The 14,246-nt window shown below is 52.8% G+C and overlaps 1 protein-coding gene across 5 annotated transcripts; it reads left to right on the top strand.

The window, feature by feature from the left end:
* Positions 1-2,624: 2,624 nt before the first annotated feature.
* Positions 2,625-13,478, top strand: ATF3 (activating transcription factor 3). Of its 5 annotated transcripts, none has more exons than XM_072733311.1 (4): positions 2,625-2,825; positions 7,304-7,528; positions 10,436-10,539; positions 12,024-13,478. In XM_072733311.1, the coding sequence occupies exons 1-4, from the start codon at positions 2,699-2,701 to the stop codon at positions 12,219-12,221; spliced, it is 654 nt and encodes a 217-aa protein (XP_072589412.1). In that variant the 5' UTR covers positions 2,625-2,698; the 3' UTR covers positions 12,222-13,478. The 5 variants fall into 5 exon arrangements, with proteins under 5 accessions (XP_072589412.1, XP_072589415.1, XP_072589413.1 ...); XM_072733314.1 differs by having other exon boundaries at positions 2,697-2,921; positions 7,281-7,524; positions 10,432-10,539; XM_072733312.1 differs by having other exon boundaries at positions 2,697-2,921; positions 7,281-7,528.
* Positions 13,479-14,246: the final 768 nt, after the last annotated feature.

The following is a 14,246-nucleotide window of genomic DNA, read 5'->3' as shown; positions in this document are numbered from 1 at the left end:
TCTGTCAAGATTCTTATCACTTTCAGAGTTTCAGTGGGACAGAGAGGCAGGGAGTGCGAGGCTCACACTTCTGTGAACAGCATTTTCTATCCAGATGTGACTTGGAGATTGAAAACCAAGACTTACTCGAATGAAACAAGACCACTAGAAAAAGGACGGGAGGCACGATGGTAATAAAAAGAAACGGCTGGGGGCTGTGGACTTCTGTGTCGTAATTACCCTTCTCTTGCATTGTTTCGTGGAGGCTGGTCTGGCTGTTTGTTTACCCTACGCCCTAAATTGAATTCCCCCGCAAGGACAGGACTAAACCACAAATCTGGCTTGGGTGTATTAAAATGTAAACCGGTTTAAGATTTCTGCCAGCATTCCACGGAAAGAAAAAAAGGGGGGGTGTGTAGGTTTTTTTTTCACATGTTCTCCTCCATCTCCTTGTTTCCCTTTAGGATCGTGCAATTTATTCCAAGGCGATAGATAAGTAAAGAGGCAGCCGGTAGACGCCAAATAATTTTCATTTGAATTTACGAACGTTCTTCCTCCCGGTCCTGCAGCGTCCTCGGGGTTGTGCCGACACGCCCGGGGCTTACCTGCCCGCGCGTCTGCAGGAGGGAGGGCTGCGGGAGTGTGGGGCTGGGTGCGAGGCGGTGTGGGCGTGGGGCTGGAGGGTGCGGCCCCGAGAGCCGTTACCTGGGCGAAAAGTAAAGCAAAAACAACCTCCCCACGCTTCCCGCGCGGCGCAGCTGGAAACTCGGTCAGGTCCGGGGCTACATCCTGGAGGATCTCGGGTGAAACCCCTGGGCTCCCCGAGGGGCTGCGGGCCGGAGGGTGGGGGACTTCCGAGGCTGCCTTCCACGTTGTCACGTGCGAAGCTTGGCGAGGGGGTGCTCTGAATGAGGTTCGGGGTTGGGGGACACGAACACGGGTGTGGGGGACCTGCAGTTTCACCTGCAGCTCTGAGGCTGCTGCCCCAGGCATCGGAGGGGCTGCGGAAGCGGACAGATACTCCCCGGGTGTGCAGGGCTCTGTGTGTCAGCGGGGGTAGGGGCGGTGTGGGAGGAGGGGGCGACCCCTCCATTACCGCTGGCCCTAACAGGTTAGGGGGCGCAGGTGCGGGTGTGGGGCTGCCGGCGAGGCCCGGGCTCCCGGGCACGTCTAGCTCTTGCCTCCAATCACCAAACCATGACCTTCGATCGCCTCTCCCAAGAGGCAGGTGGAAGCAGGGGTTTCTGCCCCCGGCCGTGCCCCCAACACGCTAGGGGCGCGCGCCGGTCCCTCCTCCTCCCCGGCAGGTTCGAAACTTCGCGAGCCACCCTCCCCCGTCCACGTTATGTTCGTCCTTGGGCAGCTGAGCAGATCCCTGGTTTTGCCACTTTCGAAGCCGAGACAGCTGGGGTCGAGGAATCGGAACCCGGAAATCGGTTGTAGGGTTCAAATCCAGTTCTGCTGAAGCTCCAAGCTAGTGTCTGGGGCCACAGGACCCCACCTTTCCCGACAGCGGGGCTTGAGTGTCGGAGGGATTTTTGAAACTGGGCCTCATTTCGGCTGCGGTCAGTGCGCCCCCGCTCCCCGCCGTCCTGTCCCAGCCAATTGCGCTCTGGGCGCAAACAAGCAAACAAACAAAACACCAAACCCCAAAGCAAGCAAACAACAACAAAAAACACGTGAAAGGCGAAGAGGGTGGAGACACCCCCGCCCCGCGTCCGCCCGACCCCGCAGACCCCAGCACCCTCTCGTCCGCCCGCGGCCCCGGCCCCACTCGTGGCGCCCAAGTCGCCTCTGCTTTTCCAGCTCTCTCGTCTTTCCGCGCTGCGTGCGTTTCGCTGAGAGGTGCCCGTCCGTTTCGAATGCTTTGCGGTTGTTAAAACAAACCCTAATCGGCACGGCCCTGGCCCTGGCCCCGGCCCCGGAGACCCGCTCCCCGCCGGCCCGGAGGCGGTGCCGCGTGTGCGCCCGTGCGGGGGGCGCAGGCGCTGCGGGTGGGGGCGCCCCGTGCCCGCGAGCGCTGCCCCGCGCGGTCGGGTTAACCCGCCGACCCCAGGCGGGCCGAGCCGCGGAGGTCACCCCCGGCGGGTAACCGCGTGGGCTCACGCAGGGGGCGTCTGGGCACCTCTCCCACCGCGCGCTCCACCGCTCCGGACCCTCCCCTGCTCCCCACCCCCACCCCGCACTTGGGAAGGCGGCGTGCGGCCGGGGAAGGGGTATTTTCCTGAGGCTCCAGAAAATGACCACGCATTTTAGAGGAAGGTCGTGCCCGCTTCCCAGCCTCACCTAGACTGGGCCGCGGCCAGGCCCCGCCCCGCCGTCTCCCCCATCCCCCAGCCTAGCGGAGGGAGAGATGCCAGCGCAGTGGAGTCATGCCGCTGGCTTGGGCACCATTGGCTCATGCCTGGAACACGCAGCGGCGAGTACGCACATCTGGCGGCCCGCCCGGCCGGCTCCGGGCCTGATATGGAGAGAGAGGGCGGGCGGCCGTGTGTCCCGGCGCAGGACGCCGGGGGAGCGCGGCCCGGCCGGCTCCTCCCCGCGCTTGCATCACCGGGGTCCCCTCCTCCCTTCCCCCGCTGGCCCCTCCCCCGCCCTCCCCGCGGCCCAGCCTAGTTCGGCTGGTTCCCGGGGGAAGCTATTAATAGCATTACGTCAGCCGGACTCGTAACCCGGAGTAAACTGGCCCGCCGCCAGCCCGAGGGCTATAAAAGGGGTGATGCAACGCCCTCGGAGCCACAGTCGCACGCAGCGAGGCGCGCAGTGCCCCGCGCTGTCCTGGCGCCGCCGCCGGAGCCCGAGCCCGAGCCCGAGCCCGAGCCCACCCGCCTGCCCGCGCGCCGGCCGTGAGTCCCCGGGGCCCGCCCCGCAGACAGACAGCCCGACCCCGCCCCGACCCCGCCCGCCCTCCGGACCCTGGCCGCCCCGAGCGGAGACGCGAGGTGAGCGCCGCCACGGGGGCCCGCCGCGTTCCCGCCGCGTTCCCGCTGCGCCCCTCTAGCCGCCCGGCCCGCGACCCCGGCGCCCGTGCCCGACCCGCGCGCTCCGCCTCCGGCTGCCGGAGCTTCTCCCCGCCGCGGCCGCTGCTCCTCGGCGCCGCGGGAAGTTTCTCGCTGAGAACTTTCTCTTTTGACTCGGGGCGCGAAAGGTTCGCGGTGCCCGAGAGGTCGGGCTCCCGCTCCCCGCCGCGCTCGGCGCTTGCTTACCCGGCCCGGGCGGGCGCGGGGAGGTGGTGCGCCCGGGCGGGGGCGGCGGGGGCCTCCCGGCTCGCTGGCCCGCTCGTCCTCCGCGTGGTGCCGGGGCCCGCGGAGGGGCACCGAGGACGGCCGCCCCGGGAGCCCGCCCGAATGAATGAAGAGGCCCGGGCGAGCCGCCGGGGGCGCGGGCGCGGCCGCTGGGGGTCGCCCTGCGCGCCCTGGAGCGCGGGCCGCGCGGCCGCGCCGGCGCCGGGAGCGAAACTTACTTGGGATTAAGTTCCGAGGTGGCGAGCGCTCGCGTCGCTGTCCCGGGGCGGAAGGCGGGGAGATCTCCCGGCCCGGCTGGCGTCCAGCCCCTGCGCGGGAGGCTCCCCGTCCCGGGGCTCTCCACGCCTTGCGCCCGTGGCTCTTCCCCGGCGGGCCCGCGGGTCGCTCTGCGTTTCGCCCACGGAGACCCCCCTTGGAGGAAGCAGGGGTGCGAAGCCAGCGCAGATAATTGAGAGAGTGCCCTTGTGGTCTAGCGCCGGGACCCTGAGAGCGGATACTGCACTTCGCGTCTTTGAGCCTCAGTGTCCCCAGCTGGGAGAAGTGCTGGCTCCCTCTCTGCCTGTTTGGAAGCCCCAAGTCATGGTTGGGACAGGCAACCCTTAAGGTGCTCTCTGGCAGTTTTTCAGATTCCAGGGTGGTGTGACCAAAAGAAAGGGGGCCGGGGAGAAGACTTGAATGACTTGACTGAGGGTCTCTAATGACCCTGACCGGTTTTGGAGGGGATGAGGGGGAGGGGACCTCTCTATGGAGCATGTCTTCCCTTCCTAAACTTCTTTACATTGGTTCCAGTGGTTCTCCTTCTCTGCTCCCTTACACCACATTTTCATTTCATCTATTTATCTTCTTTCCTCCGAATCATTTACTTTTCCCTGATTCTATTACCGAGATCACATATGCCTCCTTACAATTAAAGGTATTGCTAAACCCTTGATTTAGCAATTTAGGGGGGGATGTGCTAGAGAGTTCAGGAGGTCTCCCAATGCATCTATTTCGGTGTGGGTGACAGTCCCATCTGTTGGAGGCCTCCCCATCTTTAAATGAAGGAGAGATTGCTATTACTGCCTTTCTTGTTTTGTATTTAGTATTGGGTGTAGAATAATTTTACAGCATAGAGACTCTTGCCTTGAGGATATCCTGGAAAAGACTGGAGTGGCAGAGGGGTTTGTGGTTGTTATCGTCTGGATGAATTCAGAGACAAAGTGACAGGTAACACTCCAGGCTAACAGTGTGGTTAAGATACAGCACCCAGAACCCATGGTAACTGTTGGAACCTTCCCATCCTTCCTGTCCTAACCTCACCCCCTCTTGGCCCTTTTGCTCCATTGTTCTCTTTCTTCTGTGTTCCCTCCCTGCGCCAGTCCTGTCAACACCTCCTCTGCGGTGGATACCAGTTTACCTGGCCAGTGGCTCTGTTCTCCATTTGCCTTATTGGTTAGTCCTCTTGGTGTTGGATCTCTGTTGGTGGTGAAGCAGAATGAGCAGTGGGTGAGTGGTCAACAGTTTGGTGAGAGCTGAGCCAGTCACCTGCTTTATAGCCAAGTCATTATCTTCCTGGATCTCATGTTACTCAGTTGCAAGATGAAGATCTGACCTCCATTGCCTCTAATATCAGGCATTCTATCCCATTCCACAGAGCCCATGATTTCTTCTCTTTTCAGTGGGCTGGGCATGGAACAGGGTCAATGATTCTAAGTGTTACCCCACCTGGAGAGGAGGAAGTACATAACCAGGACAACAGAGAAACCAGAAATGGTTTCATGTGTGAGCACTGGCTATTTCTTAAGTACATAAGAGCAGTAGAAACAAGCTTTTGCCAGCAAATAAATAGTGGGGTAGAACTGACCTGGTGTGTTGGGAGCTCTGGGTCAATCAAAGTGCAAAGGAAACTATGAATGACCTGAATTTCATTAGGGTTCCAGTTAATTCCTGGAACTAACTAATGAAGCTAACTTGCTTTGACAACAACACTTTGAGTTCCTCCTGAAATGGGGAAAGTGGAATCACAGTAATAATGGCTATCCAGTGGGTATCCAAGGTGTGTCCACCTGCGTGACTCTTGTTTGGTCTTCTTGACTGCTCTGTGATGGTGCCGGGGCGATATTGGTCTCATTTTACAGATGAGGAGACTGAGGCCCAGAAAGTAGGAGTGGCTTGTCAGTGGGGTCTCAGCTTGTGAGTGGTAGTGATCATAGGCCTGTTCATGAAGCCCCAGCCTTACACCAACAATTTTTAGGTAGGCTGGGAGAAAGACCAAGATAGGAAGTTAGTGAAAGATCAGTATTGGCTTCCTATACCGTGAGATGTTTTACGAGCAGCACTTAGTGTGAGGAGATGAAAATTAAAAGTGAAAACACAGCGTAGTGGTAACTACTAGGAAATAAAATCTGGGAGTTGAATTTCCAGTTAAAGAAATACATGAGTAAAGTTTCACTTTCTTGAAAATGATGAAACTGCCAAAGATATGACATGGTTTCTGATTGAAGATAATGAAGCAAAAGCAAAATGCAGGTTCTTTGTAGCAAGTCTGGGCAATTTTAAGATCAGTGTGGAAAGCCAACTCAGAAAAATCCCCACACAGATTTTTTTTGTTCTTCAGTGAGGGGGAATGTTGGCAGCTCTCGACTTTCAGAAAAGTTGTCTGAAGATTTAACTTCATTTTCCCCGTAGGGACACAGCCTGAGTCTGGGCTGAATCAGACCTTAAGAGAGAATCAGTAAAGGAGTAACTAGAAAGTATCTGAAGAAATTAAGCTTTAGCAGAATGCAGAGAAAGCTCAAATCTCTACAGATACAGCTGCTCTCCTTTCCGAAAGGCTTTTAGCATTTTTACCACCCATTTCCATCCCCCAAGTGAGCCCACCCAATGCTTTTCATAAAAAACATTCCATACCACTGACATTCTTCAGTTTCTTTCATCGGGACTGCTGACTTTAAGAAGGAAAGAAACCAGTCCCAAACAGCAGACCCCAAGCCCCGAGAGCTCATTAATAAACTTAACTGGGGCTGAAACAGGACTGTACTCCACTGCAGTGGAATTCAAACTACCCTGGTACAGGAGAGCCATCCAGGCCCCCAAACAAAGGCCAGCCCAGTGGTAGCTCTGAATTCCATCCCTGAACTACTGGGTTTTTTAATCAGATTGGTTAAGGGAGGGAAAACATGAATGAATGCACGGGAGCATCTTAAGCCTCGGGCTTTAGAAGGCTGGTTTCTCCAGAGTTCATCACCTGCCGAGAAGTATCCTCCCTCCGTCCTAAGATGATACGATTAAATTGTTAGAGGGACACCAGTTCTGGCTCACAACACAGGGCTTTGGGAAGAGAATTACATGCGTTTCCCAGATTTCTTTGAAGAGTCAGTAGTGGTATTGGTTGGCCTGGAATTCTTGCCTCCCTCGGTGTATTTCAGATCTTAAGGGGGAGTCAGTTAAGAGGCCAGGATGCTCTATTCAGAAGTGTTTAAGGTCACAGAGAGTGACGAGCCACCCTGCCACCATGACCCCACAGAGCCAGCGGGGTTGGAGGGATCCCTGGGAGGCTTCCAGGGCACGTTCATGCATTACTTCCTCAACTCCTTGCACAACTCCGAGAGTCCCCAAGTCCTCACTTTTTCTTCCGTTTGCTGATAACACATTCAACCTGATTTCAGATACCTTCCAAGTTTCTTTGCAAAATAGAGACTGAAAATGGGGTTACGTAAGAGTCTCACTGTTTTTTTTTTTTTTTTTTTCTTTTTTCTTTAGAAGCTCTTCCTCTTTCAGGACTGTTTGAGGCTGCATTTGCATATATGCACACCAGCCAAAACGTACAGCTTCTTTAACTCAGAATAGCCTGAAATGCCACCTCTGGTAAACTTCAAGTAGGCATTTTATCCACATCACTGAGCTGTGTATCTTAAGAACCTGTTTTACCCAAGATTAGGATGGCATGAAATGAAAACAAAACAGAAGCCTGAGGGCTTTCGCGACAGCTCTGGTGTTGGAGGCCGCAGGTGTGGGGAGACTTGATCCCGTACCCCTAAATCCCTGAAGTAGTTTGGGTCTCGATATTTCTTTCAGCAAAATGATGCTTCAACACCCAGGCCAGGTCTCTGCCTCGGAAGTCAGTGCGTCGGCCATCGTCCCCTGCCTGTCCCCTCCTGGGTCACTGGTGTTTGAGGATTTTGCTAACCTGACACCCTTTGTCAAGGAAGAGCTGAGGTTCGCCATCCAGAACAAGCACCTCTGTCACCGGATGTCCTCTGCACTGGAGTCGGTCACCGTCAGCGGCAGGCCCCTTGAGATGACAGTCACAAAAGCTGAGGTAGGTCCTCTCCGAGGTGCCCGTTCTTCCAGGGCTTATTCATCATCTACCCACCATGCCAGGCATGCTTCGGGCGTGGGGCTGCACAGAGTGTAGTGACTGTGTTCATCACTGCTGGGACCTGGGCCGCCAGACTGTGGAGCAGGGACCAGCCAGCCATGCTCACCACCCTGGTAGCAGCTTCTGCTCCAGGTTCACTTCTATCTCTGCCATTTGCATTCTTCCCCATCGAGCAACCTTTTATGAGACACCTGGAGTCACATATATGGCGACAGTCTTGAGAGGTGCCTGCTGGGGATGCAGTGGTGGCTGGAGGACCTCAGAGTGGAGGTCTTGGCTACTCTGTGGGCCTTCCCTTCGTGGATAAAAGATGAGAGTGTATCATGCTTACTTAATTGCCACGATCACTGTCTTTGGTCAAGGGTAAGTGGAACTGGCCAAAAAAGAACTGAGTTTAAAAGGAAGTTGGTTATGAATCTTTATGATTCTATAAAAGGGGGTGGGGATAATAGTGACTCCTGCATGGGACTGATCTAAGGGTTAAACAAGATGGCATTTGCTAGGGGTCTAGCTGATGGTCGACATTTGATGACTGGTAGCCAAGACTACCATATGACGCTGTATCCAGACGGCATCATTGGAGGCATTGCCTGAGCTCCAGTTAACCTCGGGAGGTCATCATTGCCTTCTCTAATACTGCACAGTGCTAGGTGGGCCATGGGACACACAAGGAATCTTTTTTTTTTAATTCTTCAAACATCTTGAGTTATCTCAAGATAATCTCATGTCATGAGAAGTAGTAGGATCCCCACAGAAGAAAGAAAAGAATTTTGCAAGGGTATTTGAAGGGTTCTTCATAGGAAAAAGCAGATGTCCAGGGCAGAGGACATCCAAAATATTTCTTGCTCCTTGGAAAAACTCTTTAGAGCCACCCAACTCATCCACTGATTGCGTGTTTACTAAGTGACCTTCTGATCTTAGGTCAGTTTTACAAGTAAGTTCTCCTATTGGGAAGAGAATGCACCAACTGACCTTATTAATTATTCAGGTCCCCTTAGTTTGCTGCAATTCTCATCTTAAAATAAAATTCTGAGCCTATGAAACCCATACGCATCCCGCACGTTTGGGCAGTTGGAGTCTGTTCCACCGGGTCCCTGTCACCTCTGGGAAGAAGGCAACAGGTGGAATGAGGTAGTATGTCCCGGAGAAGACACAAGACAAGGAGCCAAAGGCCTGGGTTTACACCCAGACTTTGTAGCCTACTTGGTCTGGTGACCAGGGGGTAGTGATTCTTGGGCCTCCCTTGATGCACTGCTCCTGGCCACTCTGTGCCTTCTTTCTATGTCATACAGTGAGGGGATTAAACTGAATGGTTTTTGAAAGCCTTTTCCATCTCTGACAGTGTATGATTCTGAGATTTGCTCTACTTTCAAGTACTTCCTCATGTGAGAAAAACCCTGAATCCTCTCCCATCTATCCCAAAGTATCTGTAGGGTTGCATAGGAAGTATTATAATTGCCGAGTAGTTGATGAAGGTATCGATGGTGGGGTTAATAATGATAGTCACTGAGGCTTACATACAGCACTGGCTATAAACCAAACACTGCAGAGCATTTTAATCTTACATATATCTGACTTAATTTGACCTTCCTCATAACCTTATTGATAGATAAGACTATTGATCCCATTTTACAAGTGAGGGAAACAGGCTCAGAAGAGTATGGTAACTTGCCCAAGGTCCCTCAGCTAATAGGTGGTGAAGCTGGGATTCAGAGCCAGTTTAGTTTAACTCAAATGTCTCTGCCTGTGGGGTTCTGGGATCCAGGATGTGAAAGGTGGAACTGCCCCTTGCCCTGCTTTCCCCTCGGACTTTGTTTCTCTAAACTGTGAGGCCTCTCATCTCACTGCAAGCTAAGTCACTGTCATTGATCCAAAGGACTAGTAATAAGACAGGTCTGAGGGAATTACTGTATCCCAGGATTTCTTTGGTTTGAGGTGTGGCCTCCATGTCCTTTCCTGCTATCCAGAGCAGTGAGTGACAATAGCGGCCTAGACCATCACCACACCCACTCAAGCCCATGCCTGTGGCCTCGAAGCCAAGCCCAGCAGCTGAACTTCATAGGTTTCCCATCCGTCATGAGACAAAGTCAGGATCAGAGCCAACTTCTGTAGAAGACCAGATCCTAAAGCAGGACAGGGTTTTGTTCTCTGAGGACCCCCTTGGCTGACTCAGGGTAGGGCACAGAGGAAAGGTCAGTATTTGTTTGCTGGATGAATCAATGGTTGGTTCATGTTCACCACCCACAGGTGGCACCAAGCCCATAGGCTGATAATGCCACTTTGTTTGGGGAACGCGTTTGGGTTCTTCTTTTCCAAGGGCTCCACGGGCTTCTTTTGAATTCATGAAAGAGGTGCTTTTATGCTCTGGGTGAAGGTGGAGGTGGATGGGGGTGCCCTTGGGTCTCAAATCAAAGAAGAGGCAGGAGGGAACGGGTGGCTAGGTGATGTTCCTGAGGTCATTCCTGGATCCAGGAGAAAGGACATACCTACCAAACAGAATCTATTTTCTGCCCTAAGCGATTGACAAGTGTTATAGACAATTATCATTTTGGATATACAACTCATTTCAAAATCCAAATGCACTTTTTAAATAAACTGAATTTTAACTGACTAATATTGCCAATGTAACTTTAACTGGTAGTTCTTCGATTTTGTTTTTTTCATTCGTTCCTATGGCTGTGTGGAGGGGATTAAGGTAAGAGGCTGGGACCTGACTTCTTCAGCCCTCCTCGCAGGGGAGGGGGGCTGTCCTGGTTTGCCAGTTTTTGCTGCAACGAAAGGCAGTGCGTTGAAGGCGGGTTGTAATTCTTGCCTCCCATTAAGTGTGTGGTCTCTTGAATTTTATAGGTAGCCCCTGAAGAAGATGAAAGGAAAAAGAGGCGGCGGGAAAGAAATAAGATTGCAGCTGCCAAGTGCCGCAACAAGAAAAAGGAGAAGACAGAGTGCCTGCAGAAAGTGAGTCTGCCCCCGGGCACCTGGGTGCTGCAGTCGGTGAAGCGGCTGACTGGGTTTCAGCTCAGATCATGAGCTCCTGGGTCGTGAGATCGAGCCCTGCAGCAGGCTCTACGCTGAGTGGGGAGTCTGGTTGCGGATTCTCTCCCTCTGCCCCTGCCCCCACTCACTCTCTCTGGCTCTCTAAAATAAATAAGTACATCTTTTAAAGAAAGAAAAGGAAGGAAAAAAGAAAAAGAAAAGGAAAGAAGGAAGGAAGGAAGGAGAGAGAGAGAGTCTTCCCCTTCTGGCCCCCTCCTCTTACTCATGCCTGCCCCCCGCCAACCTCATGTTCCCGTCACAAGGAGAGTCCAAAAGCGCCCTGCCTAGAAGTCTCCCAAGAACGATATGTAGCTGGTAACAGAAAGGCCAGTTGCTGAATGAGGAGGTAACAAAGCTGTTAGCACCATCGAAGGGGACTCTGGTTGTAGAAGCAGCAGGTGTGTGAATTAAAAACCACAGATCGTCTGCTGCCCAGATTCCCAGCAGTCTTGGCTCGTCCATACACGTCCAGCAGCTTCCAGGCTGCAGGATATGTCAGCCCAGTTAAAGAAGCTTCACTCACCCATTTTTACTGAGAAAAGGAAGCAGCCAGTTCTCACTTGGCTCAGTATGAAAAGCCTTTAATTAATCTCTTCAAACAAGTTATTTCCTTAAACTGCAAGCAGTGGTTACACTCTTTTTCTTGGCCCTCTTGTGTGTTGGTAACTCTGCCTCCCTTGTCCTGGGCTCTTCCCATAGTCTGAGCTCGCGCCTGTGTTCAGCTAATTCCCCTTCTGAGGGGAGAGGTACAGGTGGGCACAGCATCTCTGGGCAGGTGGGGCGGGCCGTAGCACAGTCCTATGGCTGTGTCCCCTTCCCCCAGGTGTGGACAAACCAGCGCTGAGTCTCTGCCCAGGTCCTCCAGGTCCCCAAGGATTCTGTTGATTGCTTCAAGGGAGGTGGTGAAAATTGAGACCTTTTGTGTGTGTTGCCATGTACATTTTTTCTGGAGAAGTGAACCTCTCACTGAAGTTGGTGACTCACGAGAGCCTGAGTACCATGAGTCTGCATTTCTGCCCAGCCCTCAAGGCCCTCAGGGGCCCGGGAGAGCTGCACGGGGGCTGTTGGACACACACAAAGGAGATCGGTGAGCTGTCGGTTCTGCAGCAGCCTCCTTACCATGAGAGTCACAATCCACCCTCAACCTTCAGTGGAAACTCAAGGGCATCTCTAGAAGCCTCCAAGTTCAAAGGCTTCTCTCCAGGGTCTGGGTTCTCCCAGACCTCATGCTGTTGTCCCAGCTTTGCGGGGTTGCTGGACCAGCGAGCCCATGGCACTCCCCTCCGCAGGCCATCCCCAGCTTGATGAACTCCCGAAGACGTGTGGCCACCCCCGCCCCCCAAGGCCAGCCCCTCTTCACTGGAACCATGGCTTCTTGGCTAATAATTCTGTTGCTTGTTCCCCAGGAGTCGGAGAAGCTGGAGAGTGTGAACGCCGAACTGAAGGCCCAAATCGAGGAGCTCAAGAACGAGAAGCAGCATTTGATATACATGCTCAACCTTCATCGGCCCACTTGTATTGTCCGGGCTCAGAATGGGCGGACTCCAGAAGATGAGAGAAACCTTTTTATCCAACAGATAAAAGAAGGAACATTGCAAAGCTAAGCAGTTGTGGTATGGGGGCAACTGGGGAGTCCTCATCGAAACCTACTACATCCCAAACCCTGAAGCCATTGGAGATCTGACTTCCTGTGCACCTCTCGCATCCTGGCAGTGAAGGACCATCGAGGCGGGAGAGCCCTTGATGACTCAGCTGGGCCTTTCCTCTCTGTACCAGAGTGGACTTTGGACCAGGGCAAGGGCATCTTTTGTCTCAATGCCAAGATTTAGGCCTTAACTTACTGGCTATTCTTGGATGCTGTAGATGGCCCCTGGTCAGGGTCTTGCCCATCTTTTGCCTGGATTCTACAGAAACCAGGACTCTCACCATTAGGACTCATGCTCAAGAAGTGTCTGTACCTTGGGTGGGTGGAGTGGGGCCACGTCCTGCGCCGCCACTACCACTGTCACTCCTCGGGGACACAGAGTGAGAATGGCATTTAGTGAAGTTGTACAATGGCCAGGGTTGTGCTTTCTAGCAAACATGCTGTTATGTACAGGAATTACTGTGTGCAAGGCATTTGTGTCAAAGCTAGGCTTTGTGCTCTTCTGATGTTTGTTTTGCACAACACCGGTGTGATTTTCCTCAGATCTGGCTGCTGAGAGTTTGAGGGGGCTATCACCATATGCAGTGTCTTACAAAACGTTGAGGTGGCCAGAAGAGCTCATCAGCTCCGGGAGAACAGAATTCTGCTGGCGAGCAGTGCGGTTTTGTGTCAACAGAGAAAGCTGCCTTTCCCGTGGCACCCAGGCATTAACGCAGAGTTCATGGGCATGACTGCAGGTCCTCTGTCACAAACTCAGTTATAATGTCACAGGAAGAAAGCAGAAAGTCCAACTTCCAAAGGGCTAGGACTCTCCACTCAGTGACTTAGGTCAGGAGTTATTTCTAGGCCAGCAGAGCCAAAGAATATTCCATTTTCCTTTTCTTGCAGTTGCAAACCACATTCAGTGGAGACAAGTTTGAAGCCAGGTGATGCCTAGGCTTTAGCATTATTGGATGTTAATGGCATTGTTTGTCAGGCGGATGTTTGTAGAAATCTGGCCCAGAGCATTTATTGCTGTGAGAGGTCATTCACACTGGCCATAGGACTCTGGCTACTGTCTGTTTAAATTCTGATGTTTCTGTGAAATCCTCAGAGTGTTTAATCCTACTTAATAGTGTCATTACAATTTTCTGTAAGAGAATATATTACTTATTTATCCTAGTATTCCTAACCTGTCAGTACAATAAATATTGGAACCAAGACGTGGTAAACTTAAGTGTTGTACTGGTTTCTGTTCTTTTTAAATCAGTTGCTCGTTGAAATCTAGTCATTCCCCATCCCCTCCCTCTCCATTGATGGGGAGGGGCGTTTAGCTTAAAAATTCTCCCAAGTGTCATCTCTTTGCTCTTTGGGGGGCCACCAGGTGAGATCGTTGACTTTCAACCCTGTTCCTCAGTCTGTGGCATTGGATGATGCTCAGTTTCTCATTGACAAGCCCTGGAACACGGTGCCAACCAAGTATAACCTTTAGGCCGTATGGTGTCAAGATAGAGGTTTGATATAAAATCCCAATTGCAGGGCAGCCCCGGTGGCTCAGTGGTTTGGTGCTGCCTTTAGCCCAGGGCGTAATCCTGGAGTCCTGGGATCGAGTCCCACATCGGGCTCCCTGCATGGAGCCTGCTTCTCCCTCTGCCTGTGTCTCTGCCTCTCTCTCTGTGTCTCTCATGAATAGACAAAATCTTTTAAAAAAATTAAAATAAAATAAAATCCCAATTGCCAAATGCCTCCACTGTGTTTCTCGGAATGTACAGACACTGAAAACGTAGACCTGATGTTCACCCTGACACCGTACATTTTGCCACGGAGCACCTCTTATTTGCTCAGTTACATTCAATTATGTCCACACATGTGTCTGATTGTTGCAGGTATGTCTTTCAAATATGAGGAAAGAACAGAGGGAGGAAGAGAGGGCGAGAATCATTTTAGACGGGATAGGTGTGACGATACAAAGAAAGGCATCCCACCTGATTTTCTGGAATCTCGA

This window comes from Vulpes vulpes, chromosome 13 (genome assembly GCF_048418805.1).
Source record: "Vulpes vulpes isolate BD-2025 chromosome 13, VulVul3, whole genome shotgun sequence".
Lineage (NCBI taxonomy): Eukaryota > Metazoa > Chordata > Mammalia > Carnivora > Canidae > Vulpes > Vulpes vulpes.
Note: the sequence above shows the minus strand (reverse complement) of the source record. Positions and strands in the feature narration are given on the sequence as shown.